The sequence below is a fragment of the Adiantum capillus-veneris genome, chromosome 30, assembly GCF_014529385.1.
Source record: "Adiantum capillus-veneris isolate H3 chromosome 30, ASM1452938v2, whole genome shotgun sequence".
Taxonomy (NCBI): domain Eukaryota; kingdom Viridiplantae; phylum Streptophyta; class Polypodiopsida; order Polypodiales; family Pteridaceae; genus Adiantum; species Adiantum capillus-veneris.
Window position 1 is genome coordinate 52,564 of NC_140960.1, and position 14,429 is coordinate 66,992.

Genomic DNA, 14,429 nt, shown 5'->3' on the forward strand with positions numbered 1-14,429 from the left:
CGCATTTTAAGAAGTCTACATCAGCATTTTTGCATGGCTGCAGTAGCGTGGGAAGTGCTCTGACAATCACTCGACTCTAGACCTAAGACTAGTCCCCCTAGACCACACAAAACAGATTATATATACAATAGAGTACCTCCCATCCATAACTACTAAGAAATATATTTGAGAGACAACTACACATATCCAGATTGAGGTAGGAATGATAGGCTAGCCATGGTGTCCACTCGCCACCCTTGGTATCACTGCTTCGCATCTCGCCAAGCCCTTTGGACCACTAGAATGTCGACCACCTAGTCCATCATCCGGCAAGTGTGAACCAAGACGCCTCAGCAAAGAACAAAAACAAATAAGGGGCCAGGGGGCATCTTTGTTGGACAGAATGAGAAAGATGAAACCGCCATGCAATGTAACTGCCACAACATCCTTGTCATCTGCTCAGTAATAAACAAACCCTAAAGTATATAAAAATTATCCGTCATCTATTGTTTTGAGCGGTTATTTGGTATAGGGATAGGATGGGAAGCAGTGGAAGAAGGGGAAATGCAAGGGAGAATGAGGGAGCCAAGCTTGAAACCAAGACAAAATTTGCCCCAAATGACCAGTGCCAAAAAGAAACAAATGTCATCCTCATTGATGTCATCGGTGCACATAAATGCATTCACCCATTGCGAGGCTCTATGGATGTGGATTTAGAGGGGGTATTAGGCACTGCCACAAATGGTATGTCAAGGCAATCAACCACATTGTAACTTTTTGGCCTTCAAAATGGTCTTATAGGTCACTATGGCCTTTTGAAAAGGTTATATAACATTTTAGCTCATTTCATTTTTCTCCCTCTCTCTCACGCAGGGCATTTTGAAGACGTTCAGGTAACATTTCATTTCATTTTGTTTTTCTTCCTCTCTCTCACGCCACATCTCGTTATGTTGCCTTTGAAGGCCCCCCTACCCCGCTTTCCCTGGCAAACGCCCTCTCTCTCATACCACAGCTCGTCGTAATCACATCAAACCAAACACGAAACATACCCTATTCACGTTGATGGACCCTCGCCTCCCACAGCTTATATCGCCTCTCTTGCTTACAACACGCCTGCCTCTAATGCGAGCTCGACTCTTCCAAGCTATACTTCGTCCATTTTCTTCATTCTTTTGAGTTTGAGCAACGACGACGCCATCGTTGCTCAACTTTTTAAAAAAGCTCCAAGCAATATTAAGCACTATATTGTGTATTTAGATATTGGCCTATATTGAAACATCTTGGGCACGCCTTGCCATGTATAATCAATTATTATTCATCATTTTTCTTACCTTCACTTCATGCGCTCATTTCTTCACGCCATCGCCAACTAACGTCTCCTCTGTGCACCTTCCTTTGTCCCTTAAGCTTTTCCATTGCACCTTCCTCTTCACATTTCTCTCTCTCTCTCTCTCTCTCTCTCTCTCTCTCTCTCTCTCTCTCTCTCTCTCTCTCTCTCTCTCTCTCTCTCTCTCTCTACACACACACACACACGATGTAGAGAGAGAGGTGTTGGGGGGGGGGGGGGGAGAGCTCATAATACCTGTGTAGCAGGTTTCAGCCAAGAGGAGATCTGAGCGCATCGCAGGCAAAAATGACCGCCTGCGCGCGGATTTTCTTTTTTTCCTCCAATTTTTTTTTCGTTGAAATATGCATCAAAAAACACGTGGGAATATCTGTGGAAATACGCGTGGTAATGTTTACCTTTCCACACGTATTTCCACGTGCATTTCGACACCCCTTTCCATGTGTATATCGACGAACTGTAAGTCCGTCATAAAACGCGTGGAAAGGTACGGCCGTCGAAATCTGCTGCATCGAAATCTTTGTGTTATGCTGTATAGTGAATATATGAATATCACTCCATTTGTGTAAGAACGCATTGACCACATCCTTGTTGCGATCATGCTCTTCCTCGTGAAACTCAGGAATGGTGATATTCTTAAGTAGTGCATTGCTACCTTCTGCATCTTCTGCAGCACTTGTCTCTTGGACTCCTTGAGCGAGCTTGGTTCCCTTGAACCGTGCCACTTGTGGCTCCTTGAGTTGTCTGTGAATTCATAAATTTCACAAGTAACTCTGTAAGATTGGTCCTACAAAGGAATCACAAGAAGAAGAGTCCTACAAAGAAGAGCCATGCCAAGAAGATTCCTACCAAGGGGAAGAGTCCCACCATGAAGAAGAGCCCTGCAAAAAGAAGAGAAGAGACAAAGGTCCATCCATTCCACTCACCATTGAAATTCAAGGTTCAAAAGCGTCGTACAACTAAGAAGAGTAAGGGGAGGCACCTAGCTCACCTTTCAAGCTACTAATCATGTTGCCAAAGAAGGTTGCCAAGTCACCCAAGCCAACCACTCCTCAGGAGCCCAAAGCACCAACCCTTGCCAAGTCCCCGTGCCAAGCCCCGAGGAGCCCAAGTCACCACCACCCACTCCTGAACTTTCACCCCCTCCTGAACACAAAAGAAAAAGGGTCTCTAAGGATGCAGAATACTCTCAAGCAAAAAGAAAAGTGGAGTTTCATGATTGATTTCTCCACAAAAGTTATATACACTTTTGTTCATTTTGTCCATATGAACATATACCCTTTGGTGATTCATAATTTTGTACTTCAAATACTTAATACCAATTATCAATTCTTAAATGTGTATCATTGTGTCACGTAAGTTTAAAACAACATAAATAATGATCACAATAAGGTAGAGAAAAGATAAATATATTGGCAAAATGCAATGATTATAATATTGAACTTGTTTTTCAAGTCCTTGCAAGTGGCTCAAATAAAACTCTTTTTGGGTGAAGGCATGTGATGCAAGAGGTTGAATTCTCCATCCTTGTGCTCACCACATTCCATCCACTTTGAACCTATACTTAGGAGATGTTTCATTAAGAAACTCAAGAGATTCTCTAACATCATGTAGTCTCCAATTTGTTGTTACTATAAGGCTTCTATACTTGGTGTGTGGATGGACTGTGACCTTTAGTTCAAACTCTGAAAATTTTTTCTGAGAGTCGAGAGGAACCTAGCTACCTAATTTGCTTCTCCATCTCCTATAGTCGTAGCCCAGAACTAATGATTGACGACATAGTTGATATGAGATAGACATAGAATTTGGGCTTAGTCTACAACTAATATTATCGTCAATATGGAAAGTTTCTTTGGTGATCCTTCCGTCTCCAAGTACATTATCCAAATCAGTCATAGAAAGTCTTCTATTAAGCCACATCGTCTTTGTACTCTACAAGTCCATTGTTTTGAAACATGCCACAAAGACATGTATAGGCAAGAACCATTGAACTTTAATCCTTCTTGATATCCTGCCGGAGACATAGCTTTAACACTAGGTTGGTAACCTAACAGGACATAAAAGTGTCCTTTCAGGGTTTTGAAAAAAACCTCCAAAACCATAGTAGATCCACTCATTTTGTAGAATCCTTTCATGAGGTTATAGTTCAAGGCCTACTACACATGGAAAAAATAAGAAACTTGTAATATTTCTCATCTTTTGGTCACACCAAGCCTCCAAAGTTGATGGAAAAGTGCATTTTCATCAAAACAGTCATTTCTTACGTTTTGTTGCATAAAAATAAGATTTAGGATTTTTGTAGGACTTGAGATAAATTCCCTAGTTAACTTCAATGGGTTGGTGATCAGAACATATGATTGCTTCTCACTCACTATTTTTTGTTTTCCCAAAATAAATAGGTACAAAAAAGTTGAATTTTTACCATTCTGCAAACATATCATCAAAGTTTCTTTAGCCACGCTCAGTAAAAATAATATATGCATGTTTTCTTAGTTCCCTATTGTCCTTTATGTTCATAAGGAGCCATGGAGAATTTCAAAATAATAATACATCTCTTACCAAGGGGAATCTTGGGGACAAAGATGAAGTGTTTAATACAGCAAACATGAAAAAACTGGGTTCAACATTATGAGTTGTAGAATCCCATAACAACTATTCAATATCTAGCCAAATTTGATCCTTATGACTAGATATGGTTACTACCTACAAAATGCATGTAGTTGTCACAAGAAACTAACAATATTGAAAAAGCTATAATTGATATACTAGAATGTACTATGCAAAATAGGGTATTAGGTGCCCCAAAACTCAAGGAATGTTAGCTTTATGTTACAATATGCGACATAGAAAATAAAAAATACATTTGGATATCATGAAATCCACCAAAAAAATCATAGAGGACCTAAAATTGGCTAAAAAACAGGCTTTGACATTTTTTGTAATTTGGTTATAACTTACAACTTTAATATTTATTTCTCCCTAGAAGCATCAGGACATGTTGAGGACTACTAAAGATAGTTCTCTAGCATTATAGACCTCACAAACATAAATTCTAGAGTGGTATAGTTGTAAAAAGTTGAAAAAAGCCAAAAACAGGACCCGGTTTTTCACACAGTTAAGGTTATGAAATGTTGTGCAAGGACAATGTTAAAGATGGAATTGATATTCCAAAAAAATGTCGAGTTTTTTTCAGCTCATGAGATAACTTTCTAGATAGATAGCACCTCAAAATCCATTTTGAAACTCTTGACATAATTCAAGGAAAATGGTCACTTAACAGGACATAAAAGTGTCCCATTACCAATCTAGTGTTAAGGATGTCTTCTTTGATCTTGGATTTGAAGATTGATATAGTACATGCATGAAGAGCTTCCCAGTCAAGTGAACTTATGGTGGGAACGGGTAACTGATGTAGTTCTCCATATGCACCTTCTCCTGATGGAACCTTGTATTCTGCAAAAATAGACAAACAAATCCATTGTTTTATAAAAGGAAGGTGGCTTGTCAGCATACATAGCATTTGCAATCCCTTTATGCATTGTTTTGAACGTCCCACTTCATCTCTCCACAGGCTGCCATTCCACAGCTGTTGAAGGAAATATGTCTGGAATGGAATCAAAAAATGAGAAAAAAAAATGGGAGAATGACAAATTTATTGTATCAAATAGAAGTTTTACTTTACTTATAGTAAGAATGCAGCGTGGGATGTTCGTCCCAGTCCAACACCATATCCTTGGCCATGTACACATGTTGAACCTTAGCTATCCAACCATTGTCGGTCACTTTGAAAGCAAGAACAGGACCTTTCCAATGGTTTTTTACTTTATCACGTTTAGTTCTCTTCACTCTGTGTACACCTTTGCATGAAGGAAGCATTGTTACCCAGTCATTCACACGAAAAGATATGCGCTTCCAAAGACCATCCTCTCTAACGTTATGAAAGTCACAAGAAGTTATGTTATGTGAAGGGCGACGTGCCAAAGACGCCATGAAAACTCAAAGATTAGAAAAAAAGAAAGAAAATATAGAGACGGAAAGACTTAAACCCCTCACAAAATAGAGAGAGAGTGAAAAAGGTATACATTTGAAAAAAGTAGGTGATTTGTCATTAATGGCCTTGTTTTGAGAGCCTTCTAACATAGATTTCGTATCTTTTGACAACGCTTTTGTGAAATATAAAATAGAATAAAAGATGAGACTTCATTACTTTGGGCCGCAAATTTAATGAGATCACTTGCCGAAAGCACCTAAATATAGTAGTTTCAGCTTTAATTATGATCAAGACATTTAGCCGTTCTCCGTCAAAATAGGACCATCGAAACCCAAAATAGAGGAGACAAGATTGCCATAGTTTTGTATACATGTCAAATGACTATTGGACTATTCCTTAATCCTTAGATTAACAAACAACCCTTTTTAGTTGTTTTTGGCCCTAATGTTGCGTGCTTTAGCGTACTGCTCTTTCTTGTGGATTTTCGACTCTCTCTTTCTTGTGGATTTTCGACTCTCTCTCTTTTTCTTGAAAGGTCGTGGTTTTTTGGACTAACGACCGTTTTGATTCCCTTTGTCTATCTTGTCCCCTGGCCGTTCACTACGAAACTCTTTCCTCTTAAACCCTGCACCCTTTCTTCTCTCCGCTCCGCCCTGCCCCATCTCGCACACCACGGCGCTTGATGTCATCAAATATCTATGCATATTTAATAGCCTCAGAAAGATCTTTAGGTGCTAAGGGCTCTACGTAGCTTTTGGAATTCATCGATCATTTTTAGCTTGAGTACTATCCCCCTATAGTCCGAGATGTACTGAGTTAGGGATTTGTTCTCCATAGAACATTTATCCCACAACTCCCATTTTTTCTCTCGTCATTAGCTGGCAAGAATTCTTTGCGAAACATCGCTTCAATTTCCATCCAAGTGGCAGAATGAGGGGTTAGATTCATCCACCACTTGTAAGCCTTGCCAGTTAATGAGAGGCTAGCCTCTACGGGCTGCACATGGCTAGGCTGCTATCGCAGCGCATGCAAGTCCGACCAGCTAAGGCTGCAATAAAAATGGAAGCGAGTAGTGGTAGTAGGAACAATTAACTACTAATAAAAGGAGCTCCAAAGATCGACGCTTTTTCTCAAAGGACCTTCACAAGGGTTTCTACAAATGTAGGAAGATGAACAATTAGCTACTAATCGAGAGGAGCTCCAAAGACCGGTGCTTTTTCTCAATGGACCTTCGAGGTTTCTACAAAGGTAAGAACATGAACCCACAAAGGACGCATGCAAAAACTGTAAAGAAGCACTAACCAAAATAAGAGGAGAGTGATTCTCTTGCCAATAGGACATCCTTGTGCAAAAAAGCCTTTGGAATCTTAGATCATGGCATGGCATGCTAATAATAACTGGAGACAAAATCTCTTGTTTTGAAACATTGGCAACCAGACAATGTTGAAACCAGATATGTGATTGGTTCAGTTTGGAGTGGTTGAAAAATGAGATTATCTGTAGGAAAAGGGTTGGAGTTGCATCACCAAGGTGGTGGGCACAACCCCCAATAAGCGCTCTTGGCGGTATCTCAAAGGCAACGGATGGTTTCGGGTATCCGGTCTGATGCACTCTGTTGGTGGGATAACAAAGCTGACTTGTCAGCACTTCTGAAAAAAAAACCGCCTTTGGAATCTGAGATGATGGCATGGCATGTTAATAATAACTGGAGAGAAATTAAATCTCTTGTTTTGAAACATTGGTAGCCAGACAATGTTGAAACCAGATGTGTGATTGGTGCGATTCGGAATGGTTGAAAAAGGAGATTACCTGTAGGGACCCTTTTAACACCGCTATGGGCTCCGATCAGGAAGGGAAGATTTTGAAGGCTCGGGCTCCGCTATTTAGGTGAGGTATGAAATGATGGAGGCCACATTAATAAGGTGCACACACAACAAGTTTTAGACTTTTTCTCACCTAGAAAAACATGATGTTAATTCTGACATTCACACTTTAAAGTGTGAATAACACTTTTCTCACTATCAAAGTTTATGGTGTAAATCTTCTATTTTTCACATGTTTATTATTGTCACACCCTCATTTCATAGTAATAAAAAAATGCATCACAATTGTAAGTAAAAAAAGAAGAATCTTTAGGTATTATACTCTACTTCATACATGAGAATTATTTCTACTTTCAAGTTACTATAATGAATTATTTGCACATTGTTGTTCCAAGTTACTTAGTGCAAAATTTTCACAATGAAAAACATTTGTACATGTAGTTCTAGTGCATATCTTTTACACCATAGCTCTAATTGATAAATATTTTTATGAAGATAGCTTTTTGAGTATGGTAAATTTATCATTTTCACAAAAGCATAAATATCCATATAGAAAATTTTGCTACCAAAAAAATATTGACAATAAAAGGAAGCCCTTTTTAGGAAAACATAAATATTGGGAGTGGGTGTGGGGGAGGGAGAGAGAGAGGTGGGGACGTGAAGGGAGGGGGGGGGGGGGGTTATCGAGCTTGTTGAAGCTTGATTAGCTTAGCTCACAACCAGCTCAAGATTTCCTCAAAAAAGATAGCTTTACATTGAGAGTGCCAATAATAAATAACCAAGTTGAAATTCATGGTGGGTGTGGTGGAAAAGTAGAGATGGAGTAATGTGAAGCATCTACAATAATATTTTTAGTGAATGTGGCCTTTGTGTGGAGGTGCAAGGAAAATGATGAACTAGAAATTGACATTTCTTTACCTTTTAAATTTAAATGCTAAGTACGAAGAATATGATACATGTTTTAGAAGTGTAGAACCAGTAGTAAGAGTGAAACCTTAAAATTTTTAGCTTGTAAAACATGCTAAATTTATTATAGGATATTTTTAGCTATTACAAGGACACTCTCAAATGTGCACTTTTGACATACAAATTTTAAAGATGAAAAGCAAATCAAGCTAGAGAACCAGCTTCACAAATAGTAGGGATGCAAAGCTTGAAATGATGTATCACACATTTTGATAAAAAAACAAAGAATTGATTTTTTTCGAATTTGTTACGTTTTCACACATTTTTCTATCATTTTGAATACACTTAATAACATGAGATTGCATGAAAATGAAGATGGACATAAGCGCAAATGAAATATTGCAATACAAAGGACCATATTTATAAGATTAAGACGAATACAAAACTCTTGATTGATAACTTTCGATTAGACACAACTTTCGATGCATAAATCTCCTATTAGAGATTATTTTCATCCCCGTCCCCTTGTCAGCTTGCAAACCTTCTACTAACCATACTTGCCTATATGCAAATCTCCAAGCTGTAGCTTCCAAATAGGGCATCTTTTGTACTTTCATTCCAGGAGTCAATTTAGATATCTCCCTAAAACAGTGAAGAAGGTGCTCTTTTTGGCAAGAATAAAAGAAATCGCGTATGGCGTCGCTCCAAATATCAAAGGGCATTTCCTTGTCCTCCTTTATAAAGTCCATTGCTCGCTCCACAACTGATTCCCAATAGGAGTAGTATGCTATATAGTTGCGCCATTCTTTTTCTCCTTCATCAAAACCCCATAGCCTACCAATGTCTTTGCTTAAAATAAGATCTAGTACCCAAACCTTCCTGCAAGCAATACAAAGCACATAAAAGGATTAGCGACTTCAACATACCATCCCAAAAGCACTTCCAGATTACCTTTGTGCTATAAGTGGGGTTTGCGTAATTGTGAGAAGCTTATCAAGTGTGACATTGTGTTCACTCTCCTAGTCTAGACCATATAGCTTGCTAAACCACCTCTCTCCTAGTGCCAGATTTGCCACTGCAACCAATTTGCACCCGTATTTATTCTTGAGATACGTCTCGACCTCATCAATGGAGCTCTTGTATATTTCATTATAGCCTTGATCTTCACAAGAGAGGCTGAATTCTGTGAGTCTTTTTGATAGCTGTTCCTTAAATTCTTCCTATATGTGAAACAAAATTTTTGTAGATGCTTTACAAGAGACAGATGAGTACAAAGCATATGTAAGCTACCGAATACATCAACTGCATGAGAAAACCGAGGGGAATTTTCCACCAAATCCAAGGATGCACCCTTTTGTCCTCTTGTATTTCTACTGCAATTTCTTGTAGAGCCTCTTCGTCGAAGAATTTCTTCCAGCTTTGCTCGTTTCCAAGATCGAGCCTCCTAATGAGAAAGATATAACTTGCAAGTGACCACTTCACATGAGTTTGTGTCAAGCTATGGAAGTGTCAACCAAAAAAGAACATCAGAAGAGATTCTTACAAAGGAGAAAGAATACTGAGTGCCAGAGTTACCTTTTACCTGCTTAGGCAGTCTAGAGTCCATAGCATTAAATACTGCTCGTCAGGAGAGAAATACGTCATGGTGCACTTAACACGCACGTACTTTGAAGGATCATCACGACAAACTACAATTTTTTCACACTTGTATTACAATATTTATTGATGTAAAATGAATATCTTTGAAAACAAACAAGACTTACGAGTGTTGATTTGTGACGTCCAAGCTTTGAGACGATGGTTCCCATCGAGTACCACCAATTTTTGACCTTTAAGATGCATCCAACTTTGAGAAAGGGATAACTCCATCTTAAACTCTCGATTAATAGCACCCCAAAAGGACGCATCCCACTGTTTCTCTTCCTCTTCTAACACGCCAATCCTCTCTCCATTGGGCAAAAATTCAGAAACAAGAAAGTTTCCAAGACTTGACATATATCCTACTTTCTTAAACTTATTTTCTAATTCCCCAATGTTCCCTCTAGTGCTGCAGACTGCTTCATGACCCACCAATTAACACAAGGGTACCCAAGGGAGCTCTATATCTCGATATACCTCATGCTTAGCAACCCAAGTTTGCAAGAGTTTTGCATCAAGCTCCATGTACCTAGTCTTGGTCTTCTCAACATAGACATCAAGACTAGTCTCTTTTGGGTTCGAAAGTTGGGACTGGGTATCAACAACAGCTCCTAATGAGGGTTGGATGGTTTCTGATTCTGCCACCATTACCTTACCACACACAAAATATTCAAAATTTTGTCAACTTGTCATTTATCACGATGATTTAATGAGCAAAAAGCGAACTACTTACAATAACCTGGATCCTTAAGTCAAAAGCAACTTCAAACACTAGAAGACAAGTGTAAAAACCTAAACACATTGATTAGAAAGTCATAATTACGAAAAGAATATGAAAGTATTAAGCAAATGCGAATGCAGGGCATCACTCTAGATGCATTTACCTATGCGTTCCCCTTGAAGGCATGTGACACTATATAGGATGCTGAAATGGGCAACAAAATTCATGATGATTTTGTTGGTCAAGGATATGCCAAGTAGAGGTAGGGTCCGAAAGCTCTGAACTATTTTTAGATGATGCGAAGCGAGCGTATCTCTCTAGATACAATCAAATGTGCTTGCATCTTAAAGACATGTGGCAATTTGCCATCCTTGAGATGGGATATGCCGAATAGGAGCGGGACGAAGAAGCACTACCTTGCTCAATTTGTTGAGAAAATATGCAATTTATCGCAATACCTTGCTCAACATGTAGGCCAAATGTGGCAGGGCTAGGGAGCCAACGCTGTTTTCAGCCAATGCGGAGGCAAGGCATCGCCCCAGTAGCATTCAACTTGAAGGCATGTGGCGCTATACAAGATGTTGAAATGGGGATCAAAATTCAGTTTTCAGCTCATGTGAAGTGAGCGCATGTCTCCAGATGCAATCACCTTCGCTCGCATCCTAAATACATCTCGTAGTTTTGAAATCACTACTACTATGGGCAAAAGAACTCACATGGTACTGTTAGTTGGGCTTGTTGAGAAAAAACACAATGCTTGGCACTTTGTCAGTCAGAGATATGCCCAATAGGGGAGGGGCGAAGAATCTCTGAATTGCTTTTGGCCCATAGGAAGCGAACGCATCTCTCCAGATGCAACCACCTACACTCGCATCTTAAAGACATGTCACAGTTCGACCATCATTGCTAAGATCGGCAAAAGAACTAACATGGTGCTTTTAGTTCGGTGTTGTCGAGAAGAAACACAAATTTTCGCAATGTAGGCCAAATGTAGTTTTTGTCAAGAACATGTAGGTCAAATGTGGCAGGGCTAGGGAGCCAGGCTGTTTTCAGCCAATGTTTTCAGCCAATGCAGAGGCAAGGCATTGCTCCAGATGCATTCGCCTTGAAGGCATATGCCACTATGCAAGATGCTGAAATGGGCAGCGAAAATTCAATTTTCAGCTGATGCAAAGCGAACGTACTTCGGAGCGATGCGAAGCGAACGCCCCTTTGGACAACGTTTTTCAGCCCCTTTGGACAGTGTTTTTCAGCTTGGATTGACATCGTTTTCAGCCCCCTTAGACAACGTTTTTGCGGCCATTGATCTAGCGTTTTTCAGCCCCTTGGGATAGCGGTTCTCAGCCAAGATTAGCCGCATTTTCAGAGGTCTACATCAGTGTTTTTGCATGGCTGTAGTAGCGTTTTCTCCAGATGCAATCACCTACGCTCGCATCTTAAAGACATGTCGTCGGCCATCATTGCTAAGATGGGCAAAAGGACTCACATGGTAGTGTTAGCTAGGGTTGTCGAGAAAAAACGCAATGCTTGGCACTTTGTTAGTCAGAGATATGCCAAATAGGGGAGGGAAGAGGAAGATCTGAAATGTTTTCGGCTGATGCGAAGCGAGTGCATATCTCGAGATGCAATCACCTACACTCGCATCTTAAAGAAATGTCGTAGTTCTGCCATCATTGCTGAGATAGACAAAAGGACTCACATGGTAGTGTTAGCTAGGGTTGTCAAGAAAAAACGCAATGCTTGGCACTTTGTTAGTCAGAGATATGCCGAATAGGGGTGGGGCGAAGAAGCTCTAGACATTTTTCAGTTGATGCAGAGCGAGCGCATCTCTCCAGATGCAGTCACCTACCACCTACGCTCGCATCTTAAAGACATGTCGTCGACCATCATTACTTAGACTTCCTAAAGAACTCACATGGTAGTGTTAGCTAGGGTTGTGGATAAAAAAAGGAATGCTTGGCACTTTGTTAGTCAGACATATGCCGAATAGGGGAGGGAAGAGGAAGCTGTCAACTATTCTCGGCTAATGCGAAGCAAACGCATCTCTCCGGATGCAATCACCTATGCTCGCATCTTAAAGACATGTTGTCGCACCTACCCTCCGGAAGACTTCTCAAGCAAGAAACCCCACAAAGCCCTGGCGTTTTCCATCAGTGAAGCCCAACGTTTTCAGCAGCCACCTCCGTAGCAGATTAGCCCCTTTTGACAACATTTTTCAGCCGGGATTGACAACGTTTTTCAGCCCCTTTGGACAGTGTTTCTCAGCCTGGATTGACAACGTTTTTCAGCCTCCTTGGACAACGTTTTTGGGGCCATTGATCCAGCTTTTTTCAGCCCCTTGGGACAGCGATTCTCAGCCAAGATTAGCCGCATTTTTAGAAGTCTACATCAGCGTTTTTGCATGGCTGTAGCAGCGTGGGAAGTGCATGGGAAGTGCTATGACAATCACTCGACTCTAGACCTGAGACTAGTCCCCCTAGACCACACAAAAAAGATTATATATACAACAGAGTACCTCCCATCCATAACTACTAAGAAATATATTTGAGAGACAGGTAATTCAAGTTAGGTCTCCCTGGCTCTCCACGGGGCCAAGGACAATTATACATCCCATGTCCAGACTCTCCGCAATTCCAACATTGCAAGACTCTCCTAGGTCGTGGGTCTCGCTCTTCAGACTTCTTTGCTTGTCCCTTTGGACCTACGGCTTGTGCAAGGTGAATTGACAGGCTGCTTAAGGATTCATTTAACTTCTCAATCACTTCAACCGTTACCTCAGGAAGCTCCTTAGATGTTGATGCTTGTGACTTACCTTTGGGTCTAAGACCTTCTATTGGAACCTCCCCCCTTAAGCACTTGAGTTTCCTATATTTCTCAGCAGCCCTAGTTTCAGCTGCATCAAAGGTAGCAGGTGCACCCGCCTCAACTTTTACCTTGAGGTCAGGAAAAAGTCCGGCTATGAACCTCTCCTACTACACATATCCAGACTGAGGTGGGAATGATAGGTAGCCATGGTGTCCACTCGCCACCCTTGGTATCACTGCTTCGCATCTCGCCAAGCCCTTTGGACCACTAGAATGTCGACCACCTAGTCCATCATCCAGCAAGTGTGAACCAAGACGCCTCAGCAAAGAACAAAAACAAATAAGGGGCTAGGGGGCATCCTTGTTGGGCAGAATGAGAAAGATGAAACTGCCACGCAATGTAACCGCCACGGCATCCTTGTGATCTGCTCAGTAATAAACAAACCCTAAAGTATATAAAAATTATCCGTCATCTATTGTTTTGAGAGGCTATTTGGTATAGGGATAGGATGGGAAGCAGTGGAAGAAGGGGAAATGCAAGGGAGAATGAGGGAGCCAAGCTTGAAACCAAGAAAAAATTTGCCCCGAATAGACAGTGCCAAAAAGAAACAAATGTCATCCTCACTGATGTCATCGGTGCACATAAATGCATTCGCTTATTGCGAGGCTCTATGGCTGTGGATTTAGAGGGGGTATTGGGCACTGCCACAAATGGTATGTCAAGGCAATCAACCACATTGTAACTTTCTGGCCTTCAAAATTGTCTTATAGATCACTATGGCCTTTTGAAAAGGTTATATAACATTTTAGCTCATTTCATTTTTCTCCCTCTCTCTCACGTAGGGCATTTTGAAGACGTTCAGATAACATTTCTTTTAATTTCGTTTTTCTCCCTCTCTCTCACGCCACATCTCGTTATGTTTCCTTTGAAGGGCCCCTACCCTTCTTTCCCTGGCAAACGCCCTCTCTCTCACGCCACAGCTCATCGTAATCACATCAAACCAAATACAAAACATACCATATTCACGTTGATGGACCCTCGCCTCCCACAGCTTATATCGCCTCTCTTGCTTCCAACAGGCCTGCCTCTAATGCAAGCTCGACGCTTCCAAGCTATACTTCGTCCATTTTCTTCTTTCTTTTGAGTTTGAGCAACGACGGCGCCGTCGTTGCTCAACTTTTTAAAAAAGCTCCAAGCAATATTAAGCACTTTTATTGTGTA

At 40.7% G+C, this 14,429-nt stretch overlaps 1 protein-coding gene across 1 annotated transcript; it reads right to left on the reverse strand.

The window, feature by feature from the left end:
• Nucleotides 1-8,472: 8,472 nt before the first annotated feature.
• On the reverse strand, nt 8,473-10,039 carry LOC147417403 (uncharacterized). The gene is made up of 6 exons (XM_086506482.1): nt 9,808-10,039; nt 9,627-9,732; nt 9,335-9,542; nt 9,137-9,264; nt 8,996-9,058; nt 8,473-8,923 (listed from the first exon to the last, which is right to left on the reverse strand). The coding sequence occupies exons 1-6, from the start codon at nt 10,037-10,039 to the stop codon at nt 8,473-8,475; spliced, it is 1,188 nt and encodes a 395-aa protein (XP_086362608.1).
• Nucleotides 10,040-14,429: the final 4,390 nt, after the last annotated feature.

Bases quoted from the DNA above. Each gene is read 5' to 3' on its own strand.
- LOC147417403 (XM_086506482.1), bottom strand. From the start codon at position 10,039: ATGTCAAGTCTTGGAAACTTTCTTGTTTCTGAATTTTTGCCCAATGGA. The intron at 9,733-9,807 runs GTAAGTCTTGTT...AAAAAATTGTAG, and splicing joins GACGTCACAAATCAACACTC to TTTGTCGTGATGATCCTTCA. The intron at 9,059-9,136 runs GTGCAAATTGGT...AGACTAGGAGAG, and splicing joins TATCTCAAGAATAAATACGG to TGAACACAATGTCACACTTG.